The 19343-nt window shown below is 41.1% G+C and overlaps 1 protein-coding gene across 1 annotated transcript; it reads left to right on the forward strand.

The window, feature by feature from the left end:
• The first annotated feature begins 289 nt into the window (after positions 1–289).
• On the forward strand, positions 290–13567 carry galr1b (galanin receptor 1b). Its single transcript, XM_063468918.1, has 3 exons — positions 290–1066; positions 2494–2559; positions 12863–13567. Exons 1-3 carry the CDS (start codon positions 377–379, stop codon positions 13178–13180), a joined length of 1074 nt encoding a protein of 357 aa, XP_063324988.1. The 5' UTR covers positions 290–376; the 3' UTR covers positions 13181–13567.
• Positions 13568–19343: the final 5776 nt, after the last annotated feature.

Here is a 19343-nt window from a genome sequence, read left to right on the forward strand (position 1 = left end):
TCTGTTGACATCTTTAAGATGTAAAATTTCACCTGCTTTATGTGCTTTCACTCTAATACTGTTTTATGTGTTCTCAGTGACGTTTTGTTTTGTCTTTCTCAAGATGAAGTAAATGTGCTTTGTTCACTGCTGGACATCTAGGTTCTTTATTAGCACGAATAAAAGAAATAGAGGACTAGCTTGTGAATAACCTGGCTTTACTTTGAAGTCCCCGGACAGGAAACAGCTGCCAACGTTTCCCTAAACTTGCAGTGTTTCCAGGAGTCCTCAGAGTCTCCACTGACTCCGCTGCTGGAGGTGTTTGATCGGGATCATGGAGCTGGTCTTTCTGTCAGCCTGTCACTCTCTGCACCTCTAACCCTCCAGCTGCCCCACTATGGCGCTGCCGGAAAACGACTCCTGCTCCGTGGCTGACCTCCCCGAGTTCAATCGGTCAGTGGACGGCGGACACACACCGGAGTCGGTGATTGTGCCTGTGGTGTTCGGGCTCATTTTCGTGTTGGGGGTGGTGGGGAACATTCTAGTGCTAGTAGTGATAGGGAAGGTGGGGTACAGCGCAGGTGGGGGAGGCGGCGGTGGAAGTGGAGGAGGAGTTGGGAGGCGCTCGCTTAGCCCGACCAACATCTTCATCCTGAACCTGAGCGTGGCGGACCTCGGCTTCCTGCTCTTCTGCGTGCCCTTCCAAGCCACCATTTACACTCTGCCGGAGTGGGTGTTCGGGGCCTTCCTCTGTACGTTTGTACACTACATCTTCACCGTCAACATGCTTGTGAGCATCTTCACGCTCGTGGCCATGTCCGTGGACCGCTACATTGCCGTGGTGCGCTCCAACAAATCTCTGAGCGTCCGGAGCCCAAGGAACGCACTGGCAGGGCTGTGCGTCATCTGGACGATGTCTCTGGTGTGCTCGGTGCCGGTGGCCAAGCACCAGGGCCTCATTAGCTACCACAACGGAACTTTCTGCTGGGAGGACTGGGCCGGAGCCTCCAAAAACGCCTACAAAGTGACCCTCCTGGTGTTGGGGTACCTGCTACCGCTGCTCCTCATCAGCTGCTGTTACACTAAGGTCAGTTCAAAATAGGAGGCATTTAACGGGGTAATCTTTGACTCCCAGCTGCAGTAAAACAGGCATTAAGAACAGAGCAGAAGGTCCAAAGGCCGTGCACAAAGTCCTGCAGATCATAAAAGCTGTGCGTAAAAACGCGCGTGAGGCGCGCACTCACCAGCACCGGTGTGGCGCTTCAGAATAAAACCAATTCAATAGGTCAGCTTAATGTGGGTCACATGTGATAAACCGATATGACCAAACGATGATAACATCATACAAAATACCCAGCTGAAGTTTCAGAATAAACGCACCAGATGCAGGTAAGAAGTTTTTGCTTCATCGTAATGCTTATCGAGACATTTCCCAGAGGTTAACTATTCGTTTCCCGAACTGTTTCATTTAAATAAAAGTTAACATCAAATATGGTTCATTTTCTGTAAACCAGACAGTAAAAACATCAGCCTCCTAGACCCCTGATAACCAGTTTAATATCCATCCTCTGCATTTAAATTTATGATCAGACTGTTCCGGTCAGAGATCTGTGAGCGTCAAAGCTGATCTGTTATAAGTCAGTCATAAATAACCATTCAGCGATACCTGTAGCAGTTATTGTCAGTTTATGTGTAAAATGTTTTCTGATTCATTAATTAATTGCTTTAAAACGCAATTAATCACATTTTCTGCTAATAAAAGTCTGGAATCCAGCCAAAGAAAAATCTCTGAACACGTTTGCACTGTTTAATAAACAAATAATACAAATATATTAATTTCACATATAAATTCAGTTTTGATGGGTTAACCATTTGCTCTCACTTATTTAATAAACAAACAAGACTTATAAAATAATAAGCATTAAATAAGTATAAGTCCGTCCTTCCATTACCTTATCCCCTTCAGGTTCACAGAGGGGCTGGAACCAATCCCAGCTTGCCACTGGAATGTGAAAAATGTATTTATTTTATTGGCAAAGTGCTTTTAATACCTACAGATTGTTGACTTGAACTACACATTGATTAGATTAAACAGATTTAAAATGAACATTTCTGTTGCTTCCTGAAAGATGCCAGTGTGCATTAATACGAGCTGTGATTCGGTTACCAGGGAACTAATTAATAAATAAATTCATAATAAATTCCAGGTTCATTTATTTGGATTTTTTTCACGGTTAAAGTCACTTATCAGATAAAAGTGTCAAGCTGAAGTAGCACAGAGTCAGTTTGTGTTTATGTAACAGCCAACTGTCACAATAAAAGTCCTCTGGTGTGGCCTGTGACTTCCTCCAGCTGGCACCTAACTGTGTAACTTTAACCTTCAGCTGCTGATATGAGTACAAGTTGACCATGTTGATGCATTTGCTTTTTACAGACCAGTTGATCCGTTTTTGATAAATCATTAAGAAGTATTTCCTTCAAAATTAATCTATCTGCTCTACTTTTTCTCTCCAGATTTTATTTCATCTCCATAAAAAAATGAAGAACATGTCCAAGAAGTCTGAGCGCTCCAAAAAAAAAGTAAGGGTCTCCTCTTCCTTCTGTGCTTGGGAGACCAAGCATACGATTACCTTCTGTAGAAGAATCACTCAGTTGTAAATGCATTACATATGGCTCGTGAATTAAAAAGGCTGCAGGTGTTCCAGCTTTTATTTTTAATGAGGTGTTGGAAAGACAGCTTGCAGTTTCCTGTAAGTAAACTTTCATCCAAACTGGTGGGGACTATTGGTCTGGTACTGGTACAGCAGCAAGCTAGTGCCGTGCACAGCATTATCAAACCATACAGGAAAAAGAGAAAGTCAAATCTGAAAACGAGCACCAGCGGGCTGTTTGAACACTGTTAAGGTTAAGATGAAGCGATGCTGGAGGAGGATTCCCAGTAACAGGATGATTGGCAGCTGTATTAACTGTAGGAAATGAGTTATTTTATATGAAACCTTTGGCTGCCAGGCTATGTTTTTTTTTCTCCCAGAATGTAAACAGGTTCATTAATAAAAAAAGGAAATAGGTTCATTATGAAGAACTGGCTCATCTTAAAAGGTTTTGCCTAAAAAAGAAACTTATGAGCTCCTCCAAAACAATAGCAGCTGGCACTGAAGGTGGTCTGTTTTTTCTTGGCACTGTCCTCTCTGTCTTCTTTCTCTCGGTGAGCTACATGGAAAGAACAGTTACGTTTAAAGGAGAGATAAGAAAAGGAGCATTAGCAGAGCTGAAGTGAGCAGAGCTTGAACCTTGATCTGTTTTTCTTACAGGAAACACAGCTCAGTTCAGGAGATAATGAAGCTGAAACAGGGATGAAGTGGAGAGGGTAGTTTTAAAAAACCAAAAACCAAAAAAGTGGTGCCTACCTGAATGCACATGCAGCCATCTTGTTTTATCAGCAAATGTTTTTTGTTTTTGCATATATTTTGTTTTTTAGAAATGTATATGCTTATAACTCTGGTGCTTAGCACATAGAAGTTCTTCACAAACTAGAATGTTTAGTGGTAGAAAGGAACCGCATTCATTTAAAATGTGGGGAAACCTTGCCCATCTCGAGCATCTCTTCTGGAGCATGTTGTCCCCGTGTTTGCGTGGGTTCTCTGGCTTCCTGCCACAGTCCAAAGACATGCAATTAGTGGGGTTAGGTGTGAAAGGTTGTCTATCTCTCTGTGTTAGCCCTGCGACAGACTGGCGGCCTGTCCAGGGTGTACCCTGCCTCTCACCATAAGACAGCTGGGATAGGCTCCCCCCCCCCCCCCCCCCCCCCCCCCCCCATGACCATGAAAAGGATAAGAGGATGGATGGCCTATTAATCAAACGTACAATAACAGGTTTTCTTCTGGGGTAGATTTTCTGGAGTAGACCTGTTCAGTGGAGTAGTGGAAAGTGATCAACCCATTAGCTTAGTAACAGCTTTTTATCTTCTCTACAATAAGTTGTAATCCTGAGTTGAAACCACATCTGAGTTGCTAGAGCGAAGAGTCTGGTGTAAGACAGCACCTGTTTCTTTTAGATCTGGTGGACCTCCCCCATGGCATTCGATACTACGCCAAAATAAATAAGTAATAGATAAACAATTACATATCAGAAAATTTGTGTTTTTTCACTATGTACCATAAAAACGGATAATTTTCACGGTAACAAAAAGCAAAACAAAATACAGATTCTGCCAGTTAAAAAACGTCTGATTTTGGATTACGGGACAGTCTGCGCAATGTGCTAATAGAACTGTTTCTATAATTTTACACATTTATTTCTTAGAATTTAAGCTCAAATCAAATCAGCATTTCTTTATAGAAAAAAAGAGATGTATTTTTGAAATTGGACTTCTTTCTCTTGTATTAAAATATCAAAGTGATTAAATCTGTAGTTGAACATCAGTTTTCTGTCACGCTGAGGAACTCTGAATGTCTTTTCTCTTTGCTGGGGGCGGGCCAGTTAGCGTCTTTACCAGGCATGGCTCTATGAGGGGGCTATGTCTCCTTTTTCAGATTGCCGACACTTTGCTTTCAGAGACCCTGCCAGGGGCATTTGTCACCAGCAATACTGATCTTGGGATTACTTGAGCAAGTACACCCCCATCACACCATGATAAGGGTGGAGAGGTATTTGAAACTAATGAAGTTGATTTTTGTTATTCTATCTAAAATGTATGTTTTGGTCTGAGAAAATAGGAACCTCAGGTTTAAAGCCACCGAGGGAACAAAAACAAAATCAATATAATATGATTAAACATCACCATCACGGTCAAACCTGTTCAGCCAGCAGCTCAGTTGTGTTAGCTCACCTGCCCCATCATGTAGGTCATAGTTTGCCCAGAGTGTGACAGCTGTGGAGCAGTGGGAGAAGTTTAACATGACAGGTGTGGGCGACAAGCCTCAAAGATTGAGTTACTTGGTCCTAGCTGGCAGGTGACAGTGTGCAGATCTCCTGTACCAACAGATCAGAGAGACGTTAGCTACAGACAATTTACAACAAAGTATCTGCTGCTTCTCGGGTCAGTGGAGCAGGAATAAACGCTACTGGGTAAATATTTAGACAACAGGACTAAGAATAGAGGAGATTCCCACAAAGTCTGAAGAGGAGAGAAATGTTGGGCCTTCATTCACACCAGTTCCATCCTCTGTGGAAACAAGAGACACCATAACACTGATAACAATTATGTAAGCGCTCACGTCAGATTGATGTTTCAATGTCATGGAAACACCAGCCAGCTGAGTTCTTTGTGAGGACATACTGCTGTATATATAAATATATCCCAGCTCGCCCTGTGGACGGTCTTTATCCTTCAAGCTCGGATCCACCAGACCCAAGTCAACCAGAGGACTTGGACCTTGAGGGTCCTGCACTGTATCGTTCCCATTCCGAGGACTGCGCTCTTCTGGACAGATTCCTTGGATGACGTTTCTGGGATCTGCTGGAGCCAATAGCCCAGTTTGAGGGTCACTGCCCCGAGTGCTCAGATCAGACCATTTTTGCCATCACCCTCCACATCTCTTGAGCTCCTTTCTCAGTCCTTGGTACTTCTTGAACTTTTCATGTTCCTTCTTCCTAATGTTGTTATCCTGTCTTCCTCTGCTTGTCCACCACTACTATTTCCAACTGGTTAGCCCTCACCAGTTTGTCCCTCTGTGTCTGGAAGTCCCACAGGATCTTGCCTTGGTCATTCTCAACAACCCAAGGGGTAGAACTAATTTAAACTTCGCGACTTCCAGGCCATATGTGACACAGATGTTCCTGCATACTATACCAGCCACTTGGTTTTGGTGTTCCATGTATGCCCTGCCTGCTAGCATTTTAGACCCTATAGTTCTGTGTGGATGAATTGTCTCTGGGGTATCTTTGCACAGCCTGCTCCTGGGGTCCTGCCTGCTGTTGTACACCCCAGCATCTATGGATCTTGTTCCTGTGTTGCCATAATTAGTGCCTCTGTGTTGTCTTTCAGTCCAGCTTTATGCAGCCATTGGTAGGATTTCTCGATATTAGCCACTTCTTCTCTCTGCCGGGGTACATGCCGTGCAGGGCCTGTACCCCGGCAGACCCCATGATGGTTCGTCTTCTTGCTCCTCTTTTTTCTTGGGTTTCTCCTGTCCGAGGCTCTTGGCTGGGTACTGAAGTTTGTCAATCTCTGCTCTCTGCATCTTTATGCATCGCCATGATCTCCGCAAGCATCTGGCCCAGCAGCTGGACCGGCTGTGCGGGCTGCGGGTCTGCCCATGCACTGCTGGCTCTGGGTCCATTGTGTAACTGATGCCACCAACCCATTTAAAAAAAAAAAAAGGGTCGCGGGTCATACTTGAACCCGGGCTGGCTACTCGCAGGCATGCGATATATGACCATATGCTCATCCAACTGAGCTAAACCTGCACCCAACTGCATTTAATCACCAAAATTGGAGAAGGCATAGAGAGGGCATAGGCTAACATATTAAACAGGAGATGGCCGCTGTGTGATCAACTTATTTCAACCGTGTAACTGTATTCTGATTACCACCTTTTTAAATGATAACTGTAACAGAATACAGTTACTCATATTTTGTATTTTAAATACGTAACGCCGGTACATGTATTCCGTTACTCCCCAACACTGCACACATATGATGTAAACACACAGACAGACAGACAGACACACACACACACACACACACACACACACACACACACACACACACACACACACACATATACAATATGTGGTCAGAAATATGCAAAACACCCAAAATAGGCATAAATAAACCAAGAAATGTTTCATCAGTTCTTTCCTGTTACAATATTTGTGCAAGGTTTTATGCTGGTGTGACATGGTTAGATAACACACTTGATTAAAGTGTGAGAGCAGAAACATCATATGAATTCACACAAACAAGAAAGACAATAAAACCAAGTAATAAAATATAACAACGCATCGTATGACTAAACAACACCTGTGAATTTATTATGTTTGAAATTAAATAAGGGGCTGGAAACTTGGCACCTTTCAGTGCTTTCCATCCGGACTACATTAGTTTGTTTGAATTTACAAATATTTGCATCAACTTATGAAATAAGAGGACCTGTGGAATAGAATCCATCCATCCATCCATCCATCCATCCTCTTCCGCTTGTCCGATTCAGGGTCGCGGGGGGGCTAGAGCCTGTCCCAGCAGTCTTTGAGCGAGAGGTGGGGTACACCCTGGACAGGTCACCAGTCTGTTGCACATGGACAGCCATTTGCATTTACATTCACACCTATGGGCAATTTAGATGTGAGCCCATTTCTTTGGACTGTGGGAGGAAGCCAGAGTACCCAGAGAGACCTCCCGCAAACACGGGGAAAACATGCAACCTCCACACAGAAAGATCCTGACCTGATGGTGGAATTGAACTCAGGGCCTTCTTGCTGTGAGGCAAGCATGCTGCAGTGGTTAGCACACCAAACAACTTTTTTAAAAATATTTCTTGGAAAAGTCCTCAACTCCATATTAAGCAATCAGCTGAGATTTTCCATCTGGGCACAATTTAGTGCAGTTTTGTCAAAATGCTGTTGTTTTGTGGGTGGCATTAGTGAGTCTGATCTGTTGCTCTCAACTTGTAAGGGTTACTGTTATAAAGAAAAATACATTAGCCCGACAGCTCTTTAAAATAGAATCCAGTGTGTCCATATTCAGACGCTGAGCATGCAGTGGACATGTGGCTTCTTAATTGTGCAACCTTTTAGAAAGGTCGTGGAAACTTTAATGCAGCTGAAAACAGAGAGATTGTTTCCATATAAACAGTATAATGTTTCAGCTGATGTTCGGGTTGAGTGCTGAGTCTCATCTCTTCACGTAAGACTGCAGTAAAAATTTACGACGCAGATTTAGCTGCAAAAAACAACGATTTCAACACAAGAGTTCAAAAAACAAGAAGACCCGGCATGATTACTTTGGAACTGAGATCATCTCGGAGGACATGCTTTTTTCCATTTCCAGCCTCGCTGACAGACACGCAGTCAGCTGTTATCTTCAGTCTCATACAATGAAACGCAGACGTCTCGGTCGCTGGTCAGTTTCATCTGCCCACAGTCCTGAGGATGAATAGTTTTTTATTGATCTTCGTGCAGTAACGAGAGAAAAAACTAAATCGAATCAGTGTTCGCTGTGTGAACTTTTAAATCAACAACAGATCCCCACAGTACACCTTCATCAGCTGTCTCTTTCTTCTTGTAAGGGTCTTGCAGCCTCTACGGAGTTACTCCGTCTCCATGTCTTCAAGAGATTTTCGGGTTTAGCGCTGGCTTTGACTCAGTGATATTCAAATCAGGACTCTGCTTGGTTTGTTGGGCTCAGATGCCTCCTGATGGTGATGGAGGAGAAGTTAAATATATGAGTGAATACATCTTGTAATGCTCAAATATAAAATTAGTTGATATTTGAAGGCATCATATGAATCTGTCACGAATCTCTTACTGTCAGCAGCCTCAGTACGATCTTCATCCTCGCGCTATAAAAGCATGCATTAGGAGAGGCGGCTGCCCTCTAACAGTATGGCAGCTGCACCGAGGCCCAGGATTCAGCAGAGAGATAACAAAATTCAGTGTAAAATGTAAATGTTTCTGATTGAATTCTGATGAGAAGCAACATCATGGAGCACAATCCCGGACGAAGCAATGGGCACTTTTGTCGAGACAAGCTGACTGAGGTGGAGATTGAGGTGGATTTACGATCTGTGAATGAGCTGAAAGGCAGTGACAGATCACAGCATATTTAAAGGACAGGAACTTTGAGCCAATTGGCTCAGAGAACTTAGGCAGATGGATCCTTGGACATGAGCAGAGGCCATTTTTGAACTGCCCGTATGGATAAAACAAAACAGACTAATATCATCCAGAGAAATTAAGACATATTGAACCTGCCTAATACATTTAGGCTACAACTGAAACCTGCTGATACAAAGCTCATGATGATGCCCAGCACCGTCCTTCACCTGAGAGAAATTTTATTTTTGTGAGACTCAGTTGTGGAAATTGTAAAAGTGAGCGTAGCTGGATTGCTTTCAGCGCTCAGAGTCTGTTTGTACGTCTGAAGTGGACAGACTGTCATCTATCACCTGTCGGCCGCTCTGTTTGGATTATGAAGCCCTGCGTATTTTATCAGTGTCCATCAGCTAACACACTCACCTGCTTTTGCATCAGACTTTTCTTAAACCTACAAAAGTCGCAAAGGCTCCTCCACAGTTTTAGTCTTGGCTAGATCAGCTTTGCTTGATTTACAGTTCAAAGTAATCCTTGTAATGTTACACTGGGCCTTAATTCAGGCTTTCAGGTCATCTTCTGTCTGAAAAAAGATGCTTTAGCTCCCTTTAACTGGTGCTTCTTTCAAACAAAAAAAGGAACAGCTGTGTGCCTGAGATGATCATATTAGAGATATCCGCCCTCATTGATAGCAGGTAGGAGTGGAAACAAAGCAGTCTGAAGCCTGAGCTTCTGGCTCTCAGGGAGTACTTTGGCCATGTTTGTTATGATCATCTTCAAATGTAATAGTATATATACAATATGACAGACGTTAAAAACAAGCATAACAAATATTTTTGGCTCTCTCAGACAGAGATTACAACATGAGAATATTTTAGGACATGTGGGAGTTTTTCTGGAAAGAAGATGACACTTTAGGGAATGTTTGTTTTTTTGCAGCTTGAAATTCGCAACATTTTCTGAAAGTGTAGCCATGTAAACTTTAGTGTTGTGCTTTAGTTTGGAGGATAAATGAAGTGCTGTCTGTAACAGGATTAGACTTTGTGAGAGCAAACAAGAACAAAACAACCCTTTTATGGAAAAGAGCATGGCAACTGTGAACAGTCAGGACACTTGTAGAAATCAAGTCAAGTGAACATTTTAATGAGCGCATAATGAAAGAATCTTTGCAGACAGGATACTAAGTGAGTGTGAACACATTTTAAAAAAAATCAGACATAACTGGGACAAAGCAGTGAGGACTTCTGGGAGAGCCAAAGCTTAATAAATGAGAGCTGAGAAGCTTTTGTTGCTGAGTTGAAGTGTGAAATCGCAGCTGCCTGTGTGGGAGAAGAGGCTTTTTAATTAGATTAAATATTGACATGAACTGAGTATGGATAAATGTGCGGTTCCAGGGTTGTGGGTGGAAATGTGATGTGCTGACTTTGGAGATGAGTCACGGTAAAAATATGACAACAAAAAATTGGTTTGAAGCTGTTAAGACAAACACTGAACTCATATATATTTCAGGATGAAGTGTCTGGGGATGAATTATTACTTTTTCTGTTATTACTTTCATTTTTTTAAAGTCAGTTCTTCATTGCCAAAGATTTACAAAAAATGCAGATATTCTTTGAGAACAGCTTGTTAAACCTCCATTTATAATCAGGCCTATGTTCAGTTTCTGCTGTGAAGTATTTCAGCAATAAAACAGTGACACTCTGTTAACTGATGTGTTTACCGAGTGCAGGTGAAGTGGAGCAGGATCGGTTTCTGCATTATCGGCCGAGTCTTTGAAGTCCAGACCTGCCTTCTGACGGTTAATAATTAATAGTTATCATCTCCTAGCCCCAAGTTTGGAGATTTTTATTTTAAAAAAACAAAGAAACAAACTTTTTTTAGGTTTTTGTGGTCGCTAGAAGATGCATTTACTGTCCAGTGATTGCCAAGACTTGCGATAGCTTACGGTTTTGTAATGTGGGCCTTACACGGTTAATTCACACTTAACCCTGTGACCCTTGGAAACATCACGCGGTTTGAATCTTGGTTCTCAAAAAAGGACAAAACTCTGATCTCCATTAGTTTCCAAGTGACTACAGTAACAAGAGATAACATAAAACATGAAAGGTAAAATAAATAGCCATTACCATCTTACGGGTAAAGTACAGATTAAGAAATAGTTCATGAAACAATATTTAGGTCTTTGGTATGTTTCAAAAAGATATTTTAAATAAACTATCACAGCTGAGGAAACTCAAAGTCCCAAAACAGACTGGGATGATAAGAAAAGGGCTGACGCTGAGTTAGCGGTCTAAAAACGTCCCGAAAAAACTCTAGGCAGATAACTGTGACAAACACACAAAAACAGTCTGACAAAGAGTGATCGTGGACCACTGGAATATAAGCTGGGGAGCCAGCAAGATGAGTGGTGACAGGTGAGTTTGAGTGTAATGCACTCATGATGATGCAGAGGGATATTTGATCTATCTTGGGTTACTTTTTCGCTGGTTATGGTCATATGGAGCCTAAATTTCTGTTTTATATTGTAACGTAGAGATCCTACGATAATGCAGAGAAACCCCCAACAATCAGACAAGTTCTTGGTGACAGTGGGAAGGAAAAACTCCCTTCCACAGCATGTCTTTATCCTGTCTTCCTTCTCTCACCCCAACCAGTTGCAGCAGATGGCCCCGCCCCTCCCTGAGTCTGGTTCTGCCGGAGGTTTCTTCCTGTTAAAAGGGAGTTTTTCCTTCCCACTGTCGCCAAAGTGCTTGCTCATAGGGGGTCATATGATTGTTGGGGTTTTTCTCTGTATGTATTATTGTAGGGTCTGCCTTACAATATAAAGCACCTTGAGGCGACTGTTGTTGTGATTTGGTGCTGTGTAAATAAAACTGAATTGAATTGAATTTTAACAGGAAAAAACAGGCTCAGGGAGGGGCAGTTGGAGTGGTTATTGTTTGCTTTGCAATAATCGCACCAAAAGTAAGATTTCTGAGAATTGAAAAGAATAAACTAAGAGAGATCACTCAAAAGCTCTGAATTAAAATAAAGACAAAAATATGGAAAATAATGTGATTCTAGTGATTCACAGATATAATGGTAACATACTGTAGTTAATGAGCATTTAAAAGGGGACCAATTATTCTAATTTCTAGCACATTCATTCATTTATTCATGGACTCTGATAGATTTGCTTTTGTTATTTTATCCTGCAATTATGCTGCCCTGCTGTTCCAGTTTATCATTCACTTTAAGTCAAAATTCCTCTGATTGGCTGCACCTCACAAAGGGTTTTGAACCACAGGTGAGTCAGCCTGCGGTGGTCACAGTCAGAGGCATGTGCCCGAGATGGCATTTTAACAATATTCTCCCTCTAGGACATCATGCAGATCCAATAGAAGAAAAACCTGTCTGAAAGTGAGTGTGCAGAGCAGTCTGAAGCCTGAGCTGGAAGTGGCGGGTTGACGATGCCTGACTCCTCCAGTCCTCAAGTTGAAGCATCAATGGGAAAAATGCCAAATTCCAAATTACCGCTGATGCATCCATTGGAGTGTGTGATAATAAGAAAGTGCTGTCTGAATATTTGTGTAAATGGGTGAAGTGGCTTGTTATTGGCTCAGAGTAGAACAATGCTATATAAGTCCATTTACCTCTTGGCTCGCAGAGATTAGTTGTACATATTTTGGCCTCATCATTCAAATATTTTTCCATGTTTAATATGAACATCCGCCACTGAAAAAGTATATACAGAAAATAAGGAAAGGATAACAGGATTACTTTGAGTGGTGGCGGTGGTGGACTTTAGAGAATAATACTGAGGAATATTGATGGAGATTTGAGGAATCTTTGAGGAGTGTTTGGTCAATATTTGTCGGGCATATTTCTAAGTGTTTGGAAAGTGAATTCACATTGTTTATGGAGTTTTGGTTTAGTATGTGTGGGGAGCTCTGAGAGTATTTGTAAAGTGATTAGGGAGTGTTTGTGGACTATGTGGAGTGTTGGAGAAGTCACTAGGTGAGTGATGGTGATGGTGGAGCACTGGTGAAGTATTTATAAGTTTAGGAGATTACTGCTGGAGTATAAAGGGGCGTGCTGATATACTGTACGACTACATCCTGTAGATTCACACAGATGTTATCTCTCCCTGCAGACGGCTCAGACGGTCCTCCTGGTCGTCACTGTCTTCACTATCTGCTGGATGCCCCACCACATCATCGTCATGTGGGCGGAGTTCGGCACTTTCCCCCTGACCCAGGCGACCTATGTCTTCCGCCTGGTGTCCCACTGCCTGTCCTATGGAAACTCCTGTGTTAACCCCATCCTGTACGCCTTCCTGTCTGAGAACTTCCGCAAAGCCTGTCGCAAGGTCTTTACCTGCTACTTCCTGTACCCACCGCCGCCCACAGAAAATGTGGTTCGTTTTCGCATGGAAAACTTCTCCACCACACACTCCACCACCAACATATGAAGGGCCAAGATAAATGAAGCTCAGGGTGCTTATCCAGCAGTAAATGAGGGAAAGCTTTGTCTGAGTGGATCTGCTGCAGGCAGGTCACATGAAAATAAGACGGCGTGTGATTGGAGGATTTATTCACAAGAAAACAAGAGACTCATCAGAAACTTGCAGAGCCTGCTGGACTGCTTTAAGTTTTGTGTAAAGATATTTCAGATGATATTGTTTTTAAGCTTTAAACTTAATATTAAAAAAACATTTTGTGATGTGTTGTTTTTTTTATCGAAAATTTTGAAACTTTCATACTTTCACGTTTTTTTTGTTGTTGGTTTTTTTTTTAAAGCAGAAGAATTTTTTCAGACCATTAACGCAACCTGAAATCTTTCAGTTTGAAAATGTAAACTGTCATCATATCATACTACATACAGTATACAAACGAAATATACATAAACGTTTACATTTTTCATATTTTCATTCATTTTGATTGGACTGACCGAGAGTCTAGAAGAAAGACATGCGAGTTTAAATATATTCAACAAAAACAGGGACCAGATCTGACTGAGTAAAGTAACCAGATCAGTTAAAAAATTTAATTATATTTAAAATATAATAAATAATTCTGCAATTTGTTTTCACAAAAATAAATTAATTTAAAAAAACTTTAAATCTGTATTTCAGTTTTAATGGTGTAAAATTATTTATCTATTTATAATAATTGTGCTAGTTCAGATTATAATTTCAGTTTTTTATAATTCAGTGTTTTTTATTCATTAGCAACCTTTTTGAACCTTTGAAAACATGAAATCTGAATATTTATCCCGATTCAAATTACATTTATAACGTTTGGTGTTTGTTTCTGTGTCTCACGTTATGAAATTAGGTCTGATTCATTAAAAATGTATTAATAATTAATGAAGCTCGTTCAGGTTTGGTCCACAGTCAAACTATGTGTTTCCTTTCTTTTAGGGGACAGAGAACAGGTTCAGAAATGACCATTTGGATGTGATGAATGTGTGTGCATGAAAGACAATAAGACATATTTATGGACAATTACTCCACATTAGCAACGTACTACCAATGGTTTGACTTAATTAGGCAGTGAGCAAGGTCTGTATTTGATGATCTGTGTAATATTTATAGTGTGTGTAATCACAGGTGTTTGACCACAGTTTCTTTCTGTGTAAATAAAGTATGAACTGACTTCAACAAGCGTTGGACTCTCATGTCTATGTGAAGGGCATTGTCTGACATTTAGTGCCAGTATATGTGCAGAGCGAAGAAGAAAAGAAGAAATATATATGGCATTAAATGAAAACCCGGCAAATAAAAGTGAATAAAACTACCATCTTTATTAAAACATAAAGGCATAACAAAGGGAAGCAATTGTAATATTCTGTACTTGTTATGTGACGGCTGTGTGCAGACAGGAAAAGGACCCAAAGTGCAGACTCCGGAGACAGAAAGTAACTCAAAACACAGCTTTAATGCTGAACTCAAAAGGGTAACAAAACAAGGAATACAAAATACACTTACGCAGACAGAACACACAGCTAGATAAGGGTAGATCGCGACAATGACAAACTGAAACACAGGGCTTAAATACATAGAGGGAGCAATCAGGGAATGGGCAACAGGAGGGAAACACAGCTGGGGCAAATCAGGCCTAACGAAACAGGAGAAGCAAAACCAGACACATTAACATAAGACACGCACCTCCAAAGTAAAACAGGGAACATAACACAGACTGAACTTAAAGACACAGACTCACAGGCAGGCACTGCAACAGAGGGAACAGAGACGTGGTACCAGGGCAGACACAGACACTGACTGGACACGGGGATATAGCAGACAGCAACTAAGGATTACACAGAGACATAAACCATAAGACAGAACTCCAACAAAGAAACCAAAGACTAGAAATGATAAATAACATAATAAACTCAAAACTCTGGGTCAACGACCCAGGCATCCTAACAGTACTCTCGTACTGTTTGGTTAAACATGGTGGGGACATCTCAGGCTCTCCAAGGTTTGGAGGCCTATCTCCCCCCACCACTTCCCCTGCCGGTGGCAGACGCCCTCAGACATCGATGCGTTGGTGGTTCTTTGTGTCCGGGGGTGGGCGTCCGGGTACACACCGGCTCACTCCTTGGTGGCTGCTTATCCGGGCCTGGAACCTGGGGCTCGCTCGGGCCACTTCGGGGGTGGGGTGCCCTCGGCCTCTCGGCCTGGGGCTCGGTCACTCAGGCACAGCTGGCTGCCGGCGGAGCTCACGGGCACGTCACTGCAACCCCCCCTGGCTTCTGCTCCGCGGCTGCTGAGTGACCCCTCATCTGGGACTCTCCTCAGCTCTTTCTGGGACAGTGGCGCGGCTGCCCCTCTGTTGGTCTTCCTTGGTCTCTTGTGTTCTGGGGGCCTCTGGATGTCTGGAGTTTTGATCTCCTCCATACCTGCTTCATGCCCTGGAGGATGGGACTGTGGCCCCCCACACCCTCTAGCAGATCATTACATTAAGGAACCTTTTAAATACAAGCGCGTTCATGCTCACAGGTGTACACACAGGTGATCACACACACAAACTACACCCTTTTTGGCTCCTACCTCAAAGCACACTGTGCGCTGTCGATCTTACGTGCTGCACAATAATGTTTAATATTAAGTATTTAGTGTTATATTCCCATATATCATTGTGATGTTGTTTATTCTATTACTCTCGTTTTCTTCTGCTTGTTTTCTTTTTTCTTTCTCAACAGGTGATCCAGGTGATCGATATATGTATTTTTTGTCTGCTTATTTTGTTGGTTTTTGTTTTTTGCCCTTTATCCCCGTCCCTCTTCTCCGCTGTTTTTTTTTGTTTTGTTTTGTTTTTTCCCCCCTCTTTCTTTCTCCCTTTTCTTTTCCCCTGTCCCGTATCTAGCAAGTAAAAAAAATAAAAAAAAATAAAAAAAACAATAAAAGGTAAATCAAATGGACCATTACGGCAAGGCTGGGATGGTCCATTTGGTAAAGTAAATCCGTTGGGCATCTTTCTTCGCCTTTAGACAATAATTCTGATGGCAAAAGAACCAAACGGGACAGGTTTAAAAAACAAAAAAAAAAAACAAAAACAAAAAAAAAAACATGGTGATGTCAAGTATATCGCTGTATTCTATTATACTATACTGTGTATACTATACAATATAAAATGTACAAAAAACCTTAATGAATGTTTCTGTTAAATAATTTTATCTAGAATTTATTCACTAATTCATTCATCTATTTATTACTTCTTTATTCCAAAACCTGTGTTTGTGTAAACTGAAGTCACGGGGATGGACAGGACAAAGATGAAGACACGGTAAGACTGAATGAAACAGCATCCAGGACACTAAATACACCTGAAACAATAATCAAACATGGAAAAAAAATCATAAGCTAGTTGTTCACCCTGGACTGGACCAAAGACAGAGCCAATCAGGACTTCCAGTTCACATTTCTATGCATTTTCAAAGAGCTAAATTTGATAACAGAGAAAAGCTTTAGCTTGCTTAAAGTTGTTCATCCCTTTTTTACTGAAGCCAAAGAAACAGGAATGTGCAGCTTTGAAGGCTTCCATGCTGCATTCATCTTTGATGGTCTAGATGAGTGTGGACTTCCTCTGGACTTTCAGTCTACATCAGTGGATGTTCTGCTGACAAACCTCTCCTTCCCTCTGCTCATCTCTGGATAGCAACACAACTTGCAGCAGCCATCATCCCAACAACAACTGACAACGAGAAAGGGAGGAGAACTGCCCAAGACACTGACTGAAACACATCCATTTCCTGATGGTTCAGGCTAAAGTAAAGGTGGCAAGACTGTCCTATGTTGGTAATTTTAATAAACGTGAGCACAAGAGAGAGGAAGACACCTTACAATGAGTTTAAAAATTAACTTAGTTATTCGTGCACATACAATTTTTGTCACTCGTATTGTGTCCATCACGATTTCCGATTTCTGAAAACAGCATAAAAAACCTTCTAAATTCTGCTTTTGGTGTGCCACCCCAATATTTTTAGTGGCCCCCATACAGCCACCCCTATGAAAAGATTCTGGAAGTGCCCCTGGTGACTAACCTGTGATTAACAATGCAATATTAAAATAAGATATTTATTCTGGTACATGTGCAAATACTATATGATTGTGAGGAAGAGTAGTTTTAAAAGAAAACCCTAAGACACATTTCAAAGAAATACATACAACTTGCTGAACATCATGGCATAATACAATGGTTCTAAGGACCCACTAGCTACTTATAGCTACCCACTGCTGCAAGATTAGCTGTGTTCCTGCAGGACCAGTGAGATACCAAACCCAATGCAGGACACTGTGAAGCTCTGTCTGTAGTTCTCAACTCCCAGTCCTGAAGTTTGAGAAATCTTCAGGACAACCTGGATGATTCAAGCGTGAATCTGCTTTCTGATGGACTGAGACATCAGAGAAATGCTTAGGTTGGGATTCAAGTTTCATCTTGTAAATATAATATTTATTTTTATAATGTCTTGCAACTGACATTAATACAACAAAGTTATAATAGCTACTGTTCCCCTGTTCTGAGGGAAAAAATATAAAATCAGTTTAGAACAAAGCCTGTTCCAAACAGAAGCAAATTATATGTCACTGCAACAATTTTGCAATCTTAATAAATATTGTGATATTTACAGATATCATAGTGATATGATAGTGAAACATTTTCTTAGACAACAATGATAATAATAATGAAAGTAATTCCTGGTTTAGAAAACTACACAGCTAAATTTACAGTGCACTGTTGATTGTAAATATTAATAGTGCACTGTAAATATACAGCACTTACAACAGACTGTGTACTTAAGCTGTATTGTGGGATTTATTATTCATCAGATGCCCGTGAACTGGAACTGATGTAAACACAGCACAAAGAAACGTAAGCCATCTGGTAAAAGCAAGTTTGTGACATGTATGAACAAAACTCAGTCATATCCAGTTAATCTAGACAGATTTTGTGTCAATCCTCAGCTGCTGTGCAAAAATGTTCTGACTGTTACTGGGAGTTTGAGTGGAGAGAAAATGTTGATATATCAGTAGCTTACAGAGGGAGCAAAAACAATGAGGATCGCGTGTTTGGATCAAATGTTCGGTCCTGGAGTTTGGAATGCTCTAATGACCATTTTTTCATCTGCTCAACAACAGAAAATCTCCTCATCTGTCTCCAAAAGAGTTGCAGTGCATTTGGACCGTCCTACTGGCAATGTGTCATCTGCAAAATCTCCTCCAACACTCTGATCCACTCTTGTGCTCCTCAAGTTTGAAAGTCTTTCCTGTGATTAGAAACAAGTTTGACTGAATCAGAGTTCAAAGGTGGATTTCTGGATCCAGGAAGTAACACAGTTTTAATTTGTGCTGGAATTTTAGATTTTGTAATGTTATGTAAGCTCATTCACACATAACTAAAAACTTTCGTTTATGATAGAAATTCATTTCAAAATCCCAAGTTACATATTTGCAACTTAAGAAAAAAGATTTACATAAGAAATATGAATCCTTGTAAAATGTTACTTTATTTTTGTTTAAAAACAGATCATATAGTGAATGTCATCAGACAAGCGAATACGTATTTGTATTATTTTAGGAGAGTCCAAGTTAACTTGCAGAATATATAAAATGAAAATATTTAATTTCTTTCATTAAAATTGCTGTTTTTTTAGAAGTTAAAATCCATCTTAGCACGTTTATTTGCCATCCTTTGATTCTTCTATTTATTTTTCAATAATTATTTTATTATTTTGTTATACAATTATGGTAAAACAAACCAGTATCACATTTGCCCTAGTATAAGCAGTTAATTAATGCATTCAAGAAAGACAACCATTCAACCTTCACTGCTTTTTAATTTCATTTCTCTTTTAATACAGTGGTCTTGTCAGGGTGCTGGGTCTGTGAGCCAGGGTTAAGTTTCCCTCTGCCTCGCTGTCTCTCGTGTCAAGCTTGAGCGTCCCAGTTTACGTTGCTCCATGTTTCTTGTTTTATTTTGAAGTTCTTGGGTTCCATGTTAAGTGTGTTTAGTTTTGCTTCCCCTGTGGTGTCATGTTCATTTGTATCAGCTGTTTGCCCATGTGTTTCCACTTCCCCTGATCACCTCCTGTCTGTTTATAGTCTGTGAGTTTTCATTCACTCTTTC

Source organism: Pelmatolapia mariae, linkage group LG1 (genome assembly GCF_036321145.2).
Source record: "Pelmatolapia mariae isolate MD_Pm_ZW linkage group LG1, Pm_UMD_F_2, whole genome shotgun sequence".
In the NCBI taxonomy this organism is placed as follows: Eukaryota; Metazoa; Chordata; class Actinopteri; order Cichliformes; family Cichlidae; genus Pelmatolapia; species Pelmatolapia mariae.

Bases quoted from the DNA above. Each gene is read 5' to 3' on its own strand.
- galr1b (XM_063468918.1), top strand. From the start codon at position 377: ATGGCGCTGCCGGAAAACGACTCCTGCTCCGTGGCTGACCTCCCCGAG. The intron at 1,067-2,493 runs GTCAGTTCAAAA...TTTTCTCTCCAG, and splicing joins TCAGCTGCTGTTACACTAAG to ATTTTATTTCATCTCCATAA. The intron at 2,560-12,862 runs GTAAGGGTCTCC...CTCTCCCTGCAG, and splicing joins CTGAGCGCTCCAAAAAAAAA to ACGGCTCAGACGGTCCTCCT.